The sequence below is a fragment of the Clarias gariepinus genome, chromosome 17 (assembly GCF_024256425.1).
Source record: "Clarias gariepinus isolate MV-2021 ecotype Netherlands chromosome 17, CGAR_prim_01v2, whole genome shotgun sequence".
Classification (NCBI taxonomy): Eukaryota; Metazoa; Chordata; class Actinopteri; order Siluriformes; family Clariidae; genus Clarias; species Clarias gariepinus.
The window spans coordinates 17,061,565-17,078,385 of NC_071116.1; the positions used below are offsets into that span (position 1 = coordinate 17,061,565).

General features: G+C 38.5%; 1 protein-coding gene across 19 annotated transcripts in view; it reads right to left on the reverse strand.

The window, feature by feature from the left end:
• dlg2 (discs, large homolog 2 (Drosophila)) overlaps positions 1-16,821 on the reverse strand; it is a 277,019-nt gene that overhangs the window by 231,684 nt on the left and 28,514 nt on the right. For 18 of the 19 annotated variants that reach the window (XM_053515546.1, XM_053515556.1, XM_053515568.1 and 15 more), the window contains one exon: positions 10,816-10,872. In XM_053515546.1, the coding sequence (XP_053371521.1) occupies positions 10,816-10,872 (57 nt within the window). Of the gene's footprint in view, positions 1-1,703; positions 1,773-10,815; positions 10,873-16,821 lie in introns of those variants that run through there. The other variant, XM_053515554.1, reaches the window with a different exon arrangement.

Sequence of the window (16,821 nt, forward strand, 5' to 3'; positions counted from 1 at the left end):
TCGTACTGTACATATTAATAATTTCCGATTGTATATCGAATAGATGGTACGCACTGTGGGATTTATTGTCTCCCTTTCCCCGTTCGTGTTTTCACAGTGAGTGCGGTAGGACAGAATATTGTTGCCGTTGCTGTAACTAATTGAAAATTTAGCTAGCCAGCCAAAATGTACTTACTCATTTGGTTTTGTTATAATATTTTACATTTTTTTCTGAAGTACATCCACTAAGCACAGTTTTGATTCGATCAGTCTTTGAATGGGACGGACTCTCGTTCATGATGCGGATGCGATGCACTCTGGACGAGCTCTTAACAGTCAGGATTCAACCTCTTTCCTGAAGTCACTGAGGTAGTGAGAGCAAATTCATACACTCCTGGATGCTCACCAACATGACTCAGAACTTTTCCAATGGCAAATCGCTTTAGTTTCGGTGATGACTGAGATGAGGCTGTCGGCTCTGAACTTCTCCCATCCTCCAGCTGAGAGTAGTAAGACCACTGTGCTACATATCTTAGCACGGTAAACCCACACCACCGCACCCACACATGAAATCAGACCAACTCAAAGAAACCCATCATGAAGCTTGAGGATGTGGCTCAAATGCTGAAACCAAAAACAAACCCTGGCTCGCTAACAGCTGATGCCACAGAACTGCCTGTTCCAATGAGGAGCTATCTGCTTGACACCGAGGCTGAGGTTTTACTCAGGGGAAATCGAATACCCCGGATGGGCCTGTGTTGCAAAAAAAAAAAGCAAGCAATTAAAATATAAAATATAAGGCATTGGTGGGATCTCCCAGTCATCGTAGCAGCGTGTTTGGAACGCGCAGCGCAGAGCTTCGCAGGTTTACACAGTGGGATTACACCTAATTTCTAACACTCCTTACACACCATACGGAGGAGGGTTTGAATTTCAGCTTTCAGGAAGGAGAAAGTAGAAAAAAATCGAATCGAGCGAATCTAGGAGGACATTGTGTAATGCAGCGAAACAGAATTAGAGTGACACATGATTATAAGTCACACTATTACTGTACAGTACTTGACATCTTGATATCAGAATTCTTAAGACTAGTACCTCCATGCATTTCATACACACACTAAATTAAATCATTTTAATTAACTACAGTATCTATGAGCCAAAAATATATAACATTATATTATAAGCACACGCAGAATGCCTTAAGGATTTTTTTTCTTCTTTCTTTTTAATAAAGTCAGTTATTATACCTAACAAGAAAGTACCAATCCTTAGTGTGCCTTGCACTGCATTTAAAAAAACATTATATAAAATATTAATAAAATAATCAAATAAGAATTCCTACACTAAAACAAAGGCACTAAAATATCCAGAGCTCCCGATGATAATAAGATTAAGAGAAGCACTGAGAAGAAGGAAGACTGAAGTTCTCCACAAGCTCCTCCTTTCACGCCTCCACAGAGGAGAGGCAAAACCCCGAGATCCACACACACACACACGCATTAAAAGAAATGCACAGGTAAACAGGTGACTTCACAATCAAAAGAAAAAACAAAGAAATTCACAAAATCATGTATACAGGTGATTTCCTTGACATATAGATACACTCTGATAAATCACACGGTGCATTCTTTCTCTCTTTCTCTCTCTCTCTCTCTCTCTCTCTCTGTCTCTCTGCATGCCTGTCACTCACTCTCATCCCCACACTTTTTCATGCCGATCCTTACCTTAGTTGTGACTATACACAGACAATCCATTGTGAGCTCAAAAGCTCAGCCAAGACACCAATTCATCGCCACTGATTCAGCCAGAATGGAGAGAAGAATAAGAAGGGGAAAAAAATGAGAGGAAACCTAAGGCACGGGCAGAGTGAGGATAAAAAGAATGGAGCTCTTTCCTATACAGCTAAGTGCAACAGCAGCCGCGGCACACATGATGCTAGCAGGAGCGCACGGCGCAGCGCGGGCTGCCCACAGCCACACGGCACGGCTGCCTTTCACAGACACAGAGTTAGAGAGCGAGAAAGGGAAAAAAAAAGAAAAAGAGAGAGAGTGAGAGAGAGAAAGAGAGAGAGTGAGGATGCTGCTGTTGCTGAGAGCACAGAGCATCCCTCCTCCTCAGCTCTCACACAGCCCTGACTGCCTGCCTCATGAGAAAACAATCTCCGATTCTCAAATCAGCCATGTTCTCTAACCCTGGAGCTTTCTGTCACTGTGCGCTACGATTCGTCCCACATTTTTTTTTTCCTGAAGTGATGCTGAATTAGACGCTTTTAGCTCTGCAGAGAAATCCAAAGCTGGGAAAGTGCAGTCAACCAGATTCCACTGACTTAGTGGCCATTTGCTGATCTTGAATATAAAAAGACCGGAAAGAAAATTTATTAAGGACAAAAAAAAAAGTATCTCAATCACATATACATGAATTGTATACTGAAGCGAAGACAAGAGAGGAAGGAGTCCAATGCAGCAGGAAAAATGAGTTACATGCGGAACAAAAGGATTTTTTATCATGTGCCATAAGCAATGGTTTTTCAGTTAAACATTTAGTAGTGGTTTAAAGTTTTAGTAGAGAGAGAGAGAGAGCAAGAAAAAGGGAGAGAGAGAGATTGCACACAGATGTATACAGTTACACACAAGTCCTGGGGTTTTTTGCCATTCTCTAAGGATTCAGGCATCATGAATCATACAGATGTGGGCTAGTTTCGCATCCAATTCTCTCTCTGCTCATTGTCAGTCAAGACGAGCTCTCTGCCGCACGCTAGAGTTAAATTAAGATCTCAAAAACGCTGCTAATCTCATCATGATAACACGAAGAAGCGAACGAGCAAAAGGTACGAGTCAATAGTGCTTATTCACCAAGGGACTGCAATGGGCCAACCACTAACACCAACCACAACACAGTGGACAAGCAGCGACACAAGGACGGAGACCGAAATTCCACTGTAGGGTACAGGATCCCCTGTCTGGGTTCCTGACATCTCAAGAGATCACATCTGCTCTAGATTTGATTTCGACGATGAAAAAGGCATTAAAGAGTAAAACGGAAAGGAGGTGAAAGGATCATCAGCCAGGAAAAAAGCTGATGTATCCTGTAGTAAGCTATTTAGGTGTATGAATCACCAGGCAATTCAAATATTCATTTGGTTCTGAGTCAAGACAATTCTGCATGCATTCCTGGTCATGTTTTTTAAAATAATTATTTCATATTCTTTCACAGTACACATTATGCATTTCATTCATTCATTCATTTATTCATTAATTTATCATCTGAAGCCTATCCCAGGAGACTTAGGCCATGAGGCAGGGTTCACCCTGGCCAGGGTGCTAATCATCACTATGGACAATTTGAGAATGCTAATTAACCTAACCTTGCATGCCTTTGGAGGAAACCGGAATACCCAGAGGAAACCTGTCAAGCACAGGGAGAAGATGCACACAGACCTGAGGTGGGAATCGAACCCTTGATCCTGGACGTGCGAGGCCACAGTGCTATTCAATATGTCACCATTCTGCCTATTATGCATTACACTATAATTTAACTAAGCATCTTAGCATCAATTAAAACTTACAATACTAGGATAAAAAAAAATTCCTAGAGTTTCTTCTGTACAAATTTCCCGCATCTTACTGTTTGGATCCAATGTGTTAAACCAGTCAACTTTTATTCCTGTAAAACCACTGCATACACACACACACACACACACACACACACAAGTCCCACATGTACGCGCACAACCTAAGCCGATCAGCCATCAGCCCACAGGCTCTGAGCCGCTTTCAGCGAATGCATTATGGAGATAGAGTTGCTAGATAGAGCGATTTAAACTTCTTTCAATAGATACTTTCCCATTACCTCATTAGCTAATGACAGAGAAAGCATCGTCTGACATTCTTATGAGGAAGACACAGAAGACGCCTTTTGCATAGTTTTAAATGCAGCATACTCAGATGTTAAAATGAGATGCTCCTATGTTAAGGCTGTCGAGGAAAAGCTGTTTTTTTTTTCTATGTAAAAGTTGGCAAGTCTGCACGTATACACCTAGATATAGGTATTAAACTTGCTACAATTCATTGAAATTCTATTAATTAGTGGTGGTTAGTGATATTTAACAATACAACTAAAATCAAAAACATATCAATAGCTATTAGGATTAAGCGATGCATTGTATTGCAAGCTCTCATCAAAGCCATACAGGTGGCTGCATTCATGATTTAAATGTAGGAATTCCCTACTGGCTTTGAGCCATTTGTTCTGTTGAATATGAAGAAAAATATATCACCAAAAAGCACGAAACTTAACATCATATACTGTACTGTTTCATGATCACCCTCCTAATACTGATCAAGTCTCCTTTTTGCACCAAATGTCCCTGACCCATCAAGGCAGGGTAAGGGCCGTTTTTAGCACCAAGATATTGCTGTGGTATCTGGCAACGAGCCGCCAGTAGCAGATCCATTAAGTCCTGTAAGTTTCAAGGTGAAGCCTCCTTGGATAGAACTTGTTTTCCAGCACAAGCCACAGATGCTCAGTTGGAATGAGACCTGGAGCATTTGGAGGCTGAGCCAACACGGTTCTGTGTTCCTCAAACCATTCTTGAACTATTCTAGACCAAGAAAAAGTGATTCACCAGACCAAACCACCTTCTTCCACTGCTCCATGGCCCAGATATGATGCCCATTGTGAATAGTTTTGGTGGTGGACGCGGGTCAGCATAGGCTACCGGATTGTGTGCAGCTATGCGGCTCCATATGTAAAAAATGCAATGCACTATGTGTTCTCATGCCCTTCTTCCAGAACAAACACTTTTTCAGCAATGTGAAACTCCCTGCGTGCATCAGTGAGCCTTGGCCACCCATGATCCTGTCACTGGTTCACTGGTTTCTTTCTTTGGACCATTTTTGTAGTCTCTGACCAATAACATACTGTACCGCAAGAGCTGCAGTTTTTCTTTTTAACCCAGTTGTCAAGCCTTACGATTTAGTGCTTGTCAGAGTGGCTCAAATCTTTCTGCTTGCCCATTTTTTCTGCTTTCAACACATCAACTTCAGGGATAGAACGATTCCTTGCTGCCTAATATAACCCACCCACTTCTTGTTGCCACTGTAGCAAGATAATCAATGTTATTCACTTCAGTGATCTTAATCTTATGTCTGTTATATTTCTTACATAGTTTACTATATTAATACTCGTCATGCACCTCGCAACCTACCCAAAGTATAGCTAATTTATTTAGAGGTTATGTTAGCACCATCACCCCAGACCTTGTTTAATAGTAACTAAAGTCAAAAAGTTATGGGAAACTATTTTAGATATGCAATTTTGTGTGTTGAGTGTCACTAGGTACAGTAGATTGCATCACACAGGCAAGTCTTGATATTGTGTTTTACGTAACACTGACTAATCACATGGCTGGTGTCTTCCTCAGCCTCTCTCACTATGTCGAACAGTCTGTGTAGTAAATAGTAAATGATGAAATCAACATTTTTGGCTCTGGTAGGTCACACTTGCCAATCTAAATGACTTATTAAGGGAATAGAACCAAAGGATTTTTTCTGGCTTTTCCAGATACATTACAATGAATGAGTAGAGTTGATTGTGTATTGGATTAGCGAATGTCCATCTGATCCATTTTGCATCTTTGCATAAAAATGCTCCAGGTATAGTAGTTGGGATGGAAACATCTAAAGTTGGGCTGATTGCTACAGCAGCAAAGATGAATGGTAGAGAAAGAAAGAACAAAACATGAGAAGAATTATAACTAAACAGCCTAAGTGACTTTTTTTCTGGCTTGCCAGACAAAGACCAAACATACCAGTTTGCACAATAATAAGCATAATTATTCTTGACATAATCTTCATGCTTTTTAATACACTTTGTACAACTGTCAAATAACCTTTTTATTCCCTCATAAAAACATTTTTTTAAGCTGAACCGTGAGCCAGGAATGCACCGCTTTCTTCATTTCTTCAGCAGTAGTGAATCTTGTAATAGATGAAGTAAGATCAGAACTATAGGGAGGATTCTTTAACACCTCAAAACAAAGTTTTTGCACGGAGTATTGTGATGCAAGATTTAGGCTTCAGCCCCTTAATAAGTCTTTCACTGTAACGAGCACTGTTGAGTGTTGAACCTTTTTCTAATAATGTTCCAATACTGGCCCTTGAGAATCCTAGAAAACCGTAAGCGTCATTTTTTTTTAGCTGATGATTGAGTTTTAAACCTTTTCTTGGTCTGCGATTGAGGATCCATACTTTATGTCTCAAAACTAGTAATGATTCTCTTTAAGAAACTTTTGGTATTGGTTCAAATTATTCCCGCAATAGTTATCCAAACGCTTCTGAAAACAAATTGCTGCACGCTGCTCTTTTTTCATGCAAATCACAAGACTAACATTCTTTTTTAATATAACTGGAGTGCGGATCATTTTTGACTCCCCCTATTATCGTTGATTTTTATCTAAAATAATGGTATCAGTGGGTGAGGAATATTAATGTTTCTAATTGATTTAAATGCATGTTTATGCTTCTCATGGGCACAGATGTGCACAGCAAGACTTGAGCTTCAGGACACATCCGTTGTCAACTGGCATTTAATCTGTCGACAAAGGGAAAAAATTATTAATATATTGTATTAATAAGACTTGTATTTGCCATTATCACCGGCTAATTCAGAAAACATTTGCACCAATTAAATCTAGATGACCCTAGAAATAAAATGAGAAACTACTGTTTTTAAAATCTGTAACACTCTGTACACATGTGCATCGGTGCTCTTGGGAATTGCTTCACCACCAGCGTGATACGCTTCCACAGTTATAAAAGCATGAAGCAGAGCTGTCTGAAATCTCACAGCTGCAGGTAGAGAATAGTGCTGCTGCATTTTAATGCAGCTGCCCTCTGCAGTGGCTTCATAAGGAGTTGCCGTGTGATTGTGTGTCTACAGTATGTGTGTGTGTGTGTGTGTGTTATGTTTGCTGCAGTGTGTAAGCAGTGTAAGCATCAGAGCTGTCTGTGTGGGCAAAAGGTGGCAATTACTGCAGATCCTCACGCCTCCCAGGCAGGAGTCAAACTGCAGAAAAGAATCCAAATGCCAAGCCTGTACTCGCACACATACACGCCCACACAAAACAGGCGCATGTAAACGTACATAAATGCAAACACGCACGTACTAATTTTCAATCATTAGCAGATTCCTGACAGCACAGACAACTGCGACCTAAGCAGAGGGATCAGTCGTAAGGCTCAGCTATAAGAGACAGTCTCTTCCGAACCATGCAGAGAATCAGACGACTAATTATTAGCCATTCTCTTTATCTCGCTCTCTCTCTGCACAATAAACGTTTTTTTTTCCTAAAAACAAAACAAAACAAACGAGCCCATCTATTACCCAGCAGATTTCCACTTTTTTCCATTTTATCATGTTGCATTATGTCATAATTCAATAACCGCTGCATTCATTATCGTCTGGGTCTAAGACCTTCAATCACACCTTTTTTTTCTGCAAAAAAATCAACCAAAAAAAAAACAAACAAAGGTTCATATCAGCCATAACGTGCCTCTGCGTGTGACAAATCGGCTATTAAAGCTCTCCCGCTCATTAGCGCAAAACATCTTCCGCCCACACCTGTAGGACAGGAGACAAACAACTTGCTGTTAACGCAGAGGCAAATGTATAAATGAGACAAAGCCACCTCTAAATCTGAAGTACTTATCCGTGCCTCTGCACACTCCACAGACCTGCTGCTGATGACATGCTGTTTAGCGTGCAATAATTAACAGAGCTCTATGAACATGTGCACATGTGGGAAGGAGGAAAAGAAATGAAAAAGGACAAAGAAAGAGAGAAATCAATAATATAGTCCAAACGTCTCCATCTGTTTCAAGCTGTTTTCATTCCATCATTTTTGGGCGTATAATTATTTTCATATGATTTTATAATATGTATATCGCATATATGAGGAGTTTCGTGGTAAAATTAGATAAATCCATGTTTCGTGGCAGTTGAGAGAAAGTAAGAGAAGAAGGAAGTATTGCAAACCGATATAGAGAGAATATTTTGTGCATGTTTTCTTTGAGTCAGAAGAGTGTTAAAAAAGCAGAAATGCCAAAATATTATGTCACTATTGTTTTGGTTATATCACTGTGAATTTTGTATGATTTTGCAAAATGCTATAAATCCACCTCCCACGGTTTTGTCACAATGGATAAATCAGCCTGCACTTGTGTTTGTGCAGGCAATGTAAATAAAAAAAAAATGCTCTGATTGTGTTTTATTTTTTGCAGTGAGTCATTGAACCAAGGGGAAAAAAAGGTTAAGTTTTGTTGCACATAAAACCTTTTCAATTACAAAGACTCCTGACGATCATGAGAAACACAAAAACAATACAAACACCTTAATTTAGAAAGCATCATGAGGCTCCTCCTTAACCAGTTTCAGTTATAATTCAGTAATTGAACTTGAGAGCACAGGTATGCACTGTTTACTATTTTACTATTTGCGCATCATTGGCCGCATATACAGGACATCTGTTGTCCCATAAGGTCATAACAGAGTTTGGAAATTCTTACAGTGCATCTCACAAAATAAACAATAACGCAGCTCTTGAGTGTTGTAGGATTAACTATCTTACTATTAACTGCTTCATTTTCTTCCGAGATGCATAATGGCTCCCAAGTGCAAAAAAACAGTATTAATGATTAGTTAAATGTTTCTAAAAAAAGGAATAGGGATTAAAAAAAGAAAAAAAAAATTTATAGACAACCTTATATTTCTATAACTTGGCAGAATGAGTGAAAGGCAGAAAATGGCATCTATCAAGTTTTGCAGTCTGACTGCTTATATACACTGTATAATAATACGATTATTAAAAATTACATGCATTTTCATTCTGGCCAGGTTCACAGTGGATTTGTAGCATATCCTGGGATTACTGTTTGTGAGAACACTGGCCACACGCACACACACACATATTGACAAACAGGGTCAATTTATGATAGTAAAATTTACCGACCAGCATGCTTTGGGGCAGTTGCAGAAAGCTACAGTACTTCTCCCACGAGTTTTGCACATCCTCCTTATGTTCATATCAACGTACTGTTCATGTTGCTAGTCTGATCACATCATGCATTGGCAGTTAGCTAAAGAACTTTTGCTTTTCCATTTTTCTTCGCATATTGTACAAACGCACGAACGTCACAGTCTAAAACTGTGCTTTTTCATCTATAATTTCCACCCCTATTAACTGAGGTCTTTCCCATGGTTGTAAATGCAAATCCGGCTTCAGTCGGCGTTCCAGCTGAAGCACAGCCAGCCAAACAGCGTCTGTGCCGCCATCCGAAATAACTTTGATCTCTCTCCCAGTAGCATCGCTAGTGCTGGTGTCACCCATTGTGGTAATTTGTGATGTCACCCCGGTTGAAAAGATTGGCGACAATTAGTTTGTGGAGCGGGAGCCTCTGAACGATTAGGGATATTTTTATATATATATATATATATATATATATAATACCACATCCCTCTGGGAGCACTAGATAAAAATGTTACAGACAGTAACTTTAGTGTTATGCCTTATTATATACACCCTTAGTGATGCCACTTTGCTGTTTGCTTGTTTAATGTAATTTTAAGACTGAAATCTGAGCTGTGACTGAGCTAAGCTATTTTAAGACCATCAGTATTTTAGTTTTAAACCACTTCTGTATGACAGTACCCTTAGGAGTTGCTGTCCTATTGGAATGTTGGATGCTAATCTAAACTAGTCTTAGGACATTTTCACACCAGCATCATATCACAGCTTCTCCTCCCCTTCTGTCCACTGTTCTCGGGTACGCTTGCGTATTTCCATTCTCCGGTAAGCAGGTGAAAGTATGCAACTACTTTACAAACGAAAAAGAGAAGGAGGAAGTTAACTGTTGCGCTATGTCTAATATTAATGATATTTCTAAAATATAGGTCTCAAAGTATGAGATCGGCTCAAAGGATGATTTCGAAGGAGACTTTGGGGTAAAGTGTTAAGTTTCATGCAGAGTTAAGCAGGTTTTTCCTCATGGATTGGCCTGTAATTGTCTTCAGTCATTTTGCCCTCAGCTCAAAACTAGCTGCCCAGACTAGCTTTAATCATCCTCACCAAATCATTTTCCTTTTCCGCCAAACCAAATCATAGTTCAAACAAATGATTGATGAAAAAAAGGGACAAAGTCACTTTAAATCCTGGTCGTGGACTGTACTCTCTTACTGTTAATATAATTTGCCATAACATTATACTGTAGGCAAATGTTATTAAATATGCCATTTTGAACTACCCTACACTTTACACCTTACTAACTTTCCTTGAAGTTTCACGTAAATGAGTTAATTGTGGACTGTAACAGACCCAGATAACACCTAACCATTATCAGCAAATAGTGTGTGTGTCTTGCTAGTCTGATGTCGAGACGAAAACGCAGTGTTTAACGCCTCATCATTCCAGGCAGAGTGGCTGCATCATACCCTCATTAACAGCAAAGGCAATGAAAAAAAAATACAGCATTTGGGAAAATATTTCTGGCTGCAGTACAGATACTTTCCCACTGTAAACACTTGACAATCTGCTGCTTTCTGCACTAAATAAGAGGGTGTTGTGCGTTTTATACACTCACCTGTTAATGCATGTGTGTATTTATACTATATATATAGTATGCCGACCTGGGAACTAATCCTCACTCCAGCATCGACATTGTTAATAGTGTAGGAAAGAGTGAGTGTTAGAGGCCTTATTAACTCCCCTGGAACACGGTAGTAGTGTAATTAGTGTGTATTGTTTTTAATTGACCCCATGGTAAGACAGGTAGGAGTACTTACCGCTGCACTCGCATTGCTGTCAGCCACAGGCTCCTCTGCATGGCTTTTCTCTATCACCTGAACATACAGAAACACACATTCACAAACAAAATATATCTTCTGGATTTCAAACCATGTGTTTAACCCATTTTCTTTTTCTTAGTTATTCGAATCTATTTTTGGAGCAGTAGCTCTCTATGCTCACATACATCAAACAGGCAGACTGCAGTCCAGGGTTTGGATCTAAATGCATTTTTATTACAGAGTTTACTTGATTAAAAACCTCTCTTCGCCAGCGGTCAGGAAAGCGCTTCTGCTTTCCTCCTGCAGGCTATACGAGCTCTCAATCCCAACACCACATAGGACTTAACACTCACACGCTTGCACATTTTGCACACTTTTGTACTATTCTGCACATCACCTTGCCAATAACTGGACACGGTTCTACACTGCACTACATTACATTTTAACTGTATTTCATTTTACTATACATATTTTTTTCTATTTTTATTATATATTCTTTAATTTATATATTTTTCTTTTATTCTATAATTTTGATTCTATTTTATTTTCATTATCTTATTGCTTATATATTATGTAAATGTAAAAGTTTTTTATTCTCTTACTTTGCACTAAAACTTTCTTTTGAACCATCTTTTGTAATATTGAGGTAAACCGCAGTCGTATAAGCATTTCACTTCATATCATATTGCGTATGACTGTATGTTGCGTATGTGATAAATGAAATTTGAAGTTGAGCTGTATGAAACTTTGTTTGCACTTTGTATATTTCCTTTGCTCTGAATTAGTTTTTATTACAACAAATACAACCGAAACAGGGCTGTTAGTTTATTAGCTTATGCTACATAAATTGCAACAGTAGGATAATATCACGTTCAAAAAGTCAAACGTCATGTTTAATGTTTGCCAGTGTCAGGAACCCATATACAGTAGCAGACGACTCCTCTGATCCGGATCCGCTTTGTTTGTAATGAAACCGCGACCAAGAGAAGAGTTGTGAAGAGTTGCAATGGGAAGGATAAAAAGGATAGAATCACAAAATAAAAAGATCATCATCTCAGCTGTAAACAGAAATAGTCACAGAAAGATCGAGCAACATATGTTTCGCAAAGAGTGGCGCAGTTCTTGGGCAAAAATAATAAAACCGATCCTGGAATAATATGCATAAATTGAGTAATATGTGATAGAAAACAAAACTATGACTTGGCAGAGAGAACCGTTTAAATTTGTTTTTTACATCAGGCTGATATTCCTACTTTGTGGCAGGCATGCATGTTCCATTTATTTGTCTTCTATGGCCCTTTAGTTCTGCAGAACCTGGGTGAATGCACTACCCAAATCTAAATTTGATTATCCACGGTATAAATATGAAGGCTCTATTGATGGCTGTGTTGTTTTCTTGTAATGATGTCATCACCAATACCCTAAGGCCTGATTTTATAAATTGCTTCAAGAATAAGATTGCTTTCCATTTTAGAAAGCTGCCATAAGCAGTTTAATACTCCAACCATGCACAAACATATTTTATCTTATAAAATATACACAGAAAAAACGCCACACTGTTCATTTGATGCAAACTATTGATGAATAGGTTCCAGACGCATGTGCCCACCTCAAAGCTCCAGGGTCCCCTGTTTAGCCCTGAGCTTGAGTACATGTCTGTGAGGGGTTTTACACACATGGACAAAATTGTTGGTACCCTTTGGTCAATGAAAAAAAAACTCACAATAGTCACAGAAATAACTTCAATCTGACAAAAGTAATAATAAATAAAAACTCTATGAATGTTAACCAATGAAATTCAGACGTTGCTTTTCAACCATGCTTCAACGCAATTATTTAAAAAATAAACTCATGAAACAGGCCTAGACAAAAATGATGGTACTGCACCCCTAGAAAAGACTGAAAATAATAAGACCAAAGGGACATGTTAATTCAAGGTGTGTCCACTAATCAGCATCACAGGTGTCTACAATCTTGTAATCAGTCAGGGGGCCTATACATAGGGCTCGAGGTAGTCACTGTGTTGTTTGGTGGCATGGTGTGTACCACACTTAACGTGGACCAGAGGAACCAAAGGAAAGAGTTGTCTCAGCAGATTCGAAAGAAAATTATAGACAAGCATGTTAAAGGTAAAGGCTATAAGACCATCTCTAAGCAGCTAGATGTTTCTGTGACTACAGTTGCACATATTATTCAGAAATTCAAGATCCATGGGACTGTAGCCAACCTCACTGGACGTGGCCGCAGGAGGAAAATTAAAGACAAATCAAAGAGACGGATAATCCGAATGGTAAAAAAGAGATCCAAGGTGAACTTTATCCTCAAGGAACATCAGTGTCAGATCGCACCATCCGTCATTGTTTGAGCCAAAGTGGACTACATGGGAGACGACCAAGGAGGACACCACTGTTGAAAACAAATCATAAAAATGCAGACTGGAATAGGCCAAACTACATGCTGATAAGCCACAAAGCTTCTGGGAGAATGTTCTATGGACAGATGAGACAAAAATTAAACTTTTTTGTTTTGAAAACAACTGGAGCAGTTTGCTCATGAGGAGTGGGCCAAAATACCTGCTGAGAGGTGCAGAAGTTGTATTGACAGTTACAGGAATCGTTTGATTGCAGTGATTGCCTCAAAAGGTTGTGCAACAAACTATTAAGTTAGGGGTACCATCATTTTTGTCTAGGCCTGTTCCATGAGTCTATTTGTTTTTTAAATCGTGTTGAAGCATGGTTGAAAAGCAATGCCTGAATTTCATTAGTTAACATTCATAGAATTTTTATTGATTATTACTTTTGTCAGATTGAAGTTATTTCTGTGACTATTGTGAGTTTTTCTTTTATTGCCCGAAGGGTACCAACAATTTTGTCCACGTGTGTACTTGTTCTGCTCGTGGTTGCTTGGCTTTCCTTTAGGTCCAAAAACAGCCTAATGAGTAAACTGGCTGCACTAAATTGTGATGTATGCCCTGTGATCTGGAGTGCATTTTCTTGCCTTGCATGTTCCTGGGACAGACTCAGGATCCCCAGAGACCATGAGCAGGATAAAGTGATTACTAAAAATACAGAAATTGCAAAGAGGTGGGTTCTGGAGATGGCCAATGGGAATAGGTGCTTGACTGTATTGAATTTTTGTATTCTGCGACTTTCAGAGATGCACAACCTGATGTTGTTTATTTATTTGAAATCAAATAAAAACACTCTTTATTATTATATTTCCTCCAACTGAATAAAGCTGCTAATGAACCTGACTTTCATACTGTATAACTGTGGAAAAAAAACACAGCGTCAATGAGAACATGTTCAGTTGCGCCAGTGGAATTTGGAAGGACTTGATCGCGCCTCGAAATGAGCACAAAATTCATCCCTGGAGAAATATACTGTGGCTTTCACAAGAATTCCCAATTCCCAACTCCTGTTAATACTGTACATCGCATTGCTTTATGCTACTCAATAAATTAGATTCAACTCAGTTTCAACTGGCTTAACTGAACATTTCCAAATAATCATCAAAATAAGTGTTATATACTGTATAAGGAGAAGAGTAATGTTTCTTATTATTGTGCATTTGAGAGAATAAGAACAGTAATTGAAACAGCTTCTCTTCCTTTTCTCAGGCACTACATGTATGGCACTTCTCTTTAAGATCTGGTGTAAAAAAAAAAAAAAACATAAAATCCAAGAATTTTTTATGCATAATGCATAATTCACAGTTTTGTCTGCCTCCCTCGCTCGCTCTCTCTCATGCACACACACCTCTTACATAACACTTGATTTTAAGTTAATTATACCACAATCACGGACACACAGAACTACTGAAATTCAGACCACCCTGGAATAAGAAAAGGAAAACTATAGAGATAAAAATGAGTGCAGGATCTGTGATGTAGGTTTAGGACCTGTTCCACACCACCGCTCAGCTCTACCATGACTGATTCCCTGCTGAGACATGGCTAATAATCCTATTTTATTTGCTGCAATCTAACCCAGTCTGGATGCCCTAGTCAGCAGAGAGCACAAAGCTCAGTGAGGGGGGGACATGCTAATGCTAAAGCTTTTATTAAGCTGCCAAAACATCAAGTTTTCATGTAATTACTCATGAAATTGTTGACCTGAGGCTACTGTGCGCAATCATTTATCATGAGAGTGACTGAGAAGCTTCAATAACGTTATGTAATGAAATACACTGAGGGAGGGAGTTACACAGAACTAACCCCCCCTAGTGGTAGGAACATAACACCAATCAAAGTCAAAAAACTTATTACAAGTTATATCAAAACATCCATGTAGATTCTCTGAGAAACTTCTTTGGCATTCCAACTGTGTGGGAAATATTTTAAAATGACAGCCGAGATGCGTTAAACGGTATGAAAAATAAAAATGAAGTTATTTATTTTTTTTAAATATTCTTATTAAAAAAATATACATCACTTTTTGGTCTTCTTAGTTTTTAGTTAATCATCATTTTTGCCCTTGTTTAGTGGTGGGGATCTCATAGCTCATTTTCAGTTTCATAAAGAAAATATATCAAAGTCCTTTAAGAATCATGTCACAGCTCACAAGCCCTTTCATTTGGAATGTATAAGTATAGATAAGTAGGCATGTTTCAAAACCATGAGCAGAGACTCTTGATTAGACTACGTATTATAAATCGACGTAACAATTTCATTTAATGGTGCAAGCTCATGATCTACAGAAGGCAGGGTTCATTACGGTCAGCAGTCCTAAAAAGGTTGGACTACAGACGTCTGGAAAAATAAAAATACTCAAATGTACATATAATACTGTTTGTATTCCTGTCAAAACCAAAGGTACTTCTGTTTGCTGTAGTTTTACAGTGCCTGCCTGGCTTTTACATACAAGGGGAGTCAAGTCAAACTGGGATTTGTAATTTCCAGTTTAATCACAATATTGTGATGAGAGTCAGTAAAACTCTCTAAAAAAGATAGCCATACTTCCATGAATGTCGATCCTGGCTGAGGTGGCTCAAAACCCACTACAGTTTGTTGCGGTGAAAATTTACAGAGTGGAACGCCTGATCTTTGAAAATCAACAAATAACTTGTCGATAACTTGCAGAAGATGCATCTGGAATCAGGAATCAGTCCGAGGAGTTATTGCCTGACCACACTCCAAACGATTTCCACATTTTCGGGCCAGTAGTCCTTAAAGCTCTAAGCATTTTAGGCATTATTCTGTTTTTATTTATTATAATTTTTTTTAGATATAAAGGTATAAAGATATAGAGTACACAGAGAAATAAAAGTAGTTTTTACTCTCATCACTGTGTTATGTTATTCTGCACAATCAAAAGTCCCGGTTTGACTTGAACGCCCTTCGGATATACTGTACACAGTACATTGTTGCAGCAGGTTACCCTGAAAAAAGTTTAAGTTTAAAGATAATTCAAACTTTTAATCTGCTATAAGAGAGAAGGCTAAGCTGTGATGGCATCGAGACCTTCAAGTGTTTTTCTTCTCCCGGGGTCGAAAAACAAGCTGTCGACTGAAAATTTAATAAGCAGCAGTGGCCTTTCTCAACAGGTCTGCAAAAGCTATTAGCCCAAAGGAAACAATAAAACAAACAAAGAACACGTTGCTACTTGTATCACAATAACTTTCCAAGACTGGAATTATTTATTGATTTCTTTAAAGAAATATAATTTTCACATTTAATGTTGTAAAATGTTTACTTATATAAAGCATCACACACATGCAGTATGTCTAGTAATGTTTTTTCCCCCAGTTATGGGCTAATAAGTATTACAATCTTGTCTGATTATAAAGTTTATGATTCACTATAAAAATTAGAAATAATGCATGAAATAAATAATTTTTTTATTTCATCATTAGGTGCTCATTAGGTGCTGAATGTGCTCTGGTTAGTAGCTTCATTCATGCTTTACTGTAGTAACACGCTACTGTAGCTGTTTAAGCCATACATAGTAAACTGTACAAAAAGTTTTGGGTGGAAAATCTTTTGGATGGATACTCTTTAGCGTA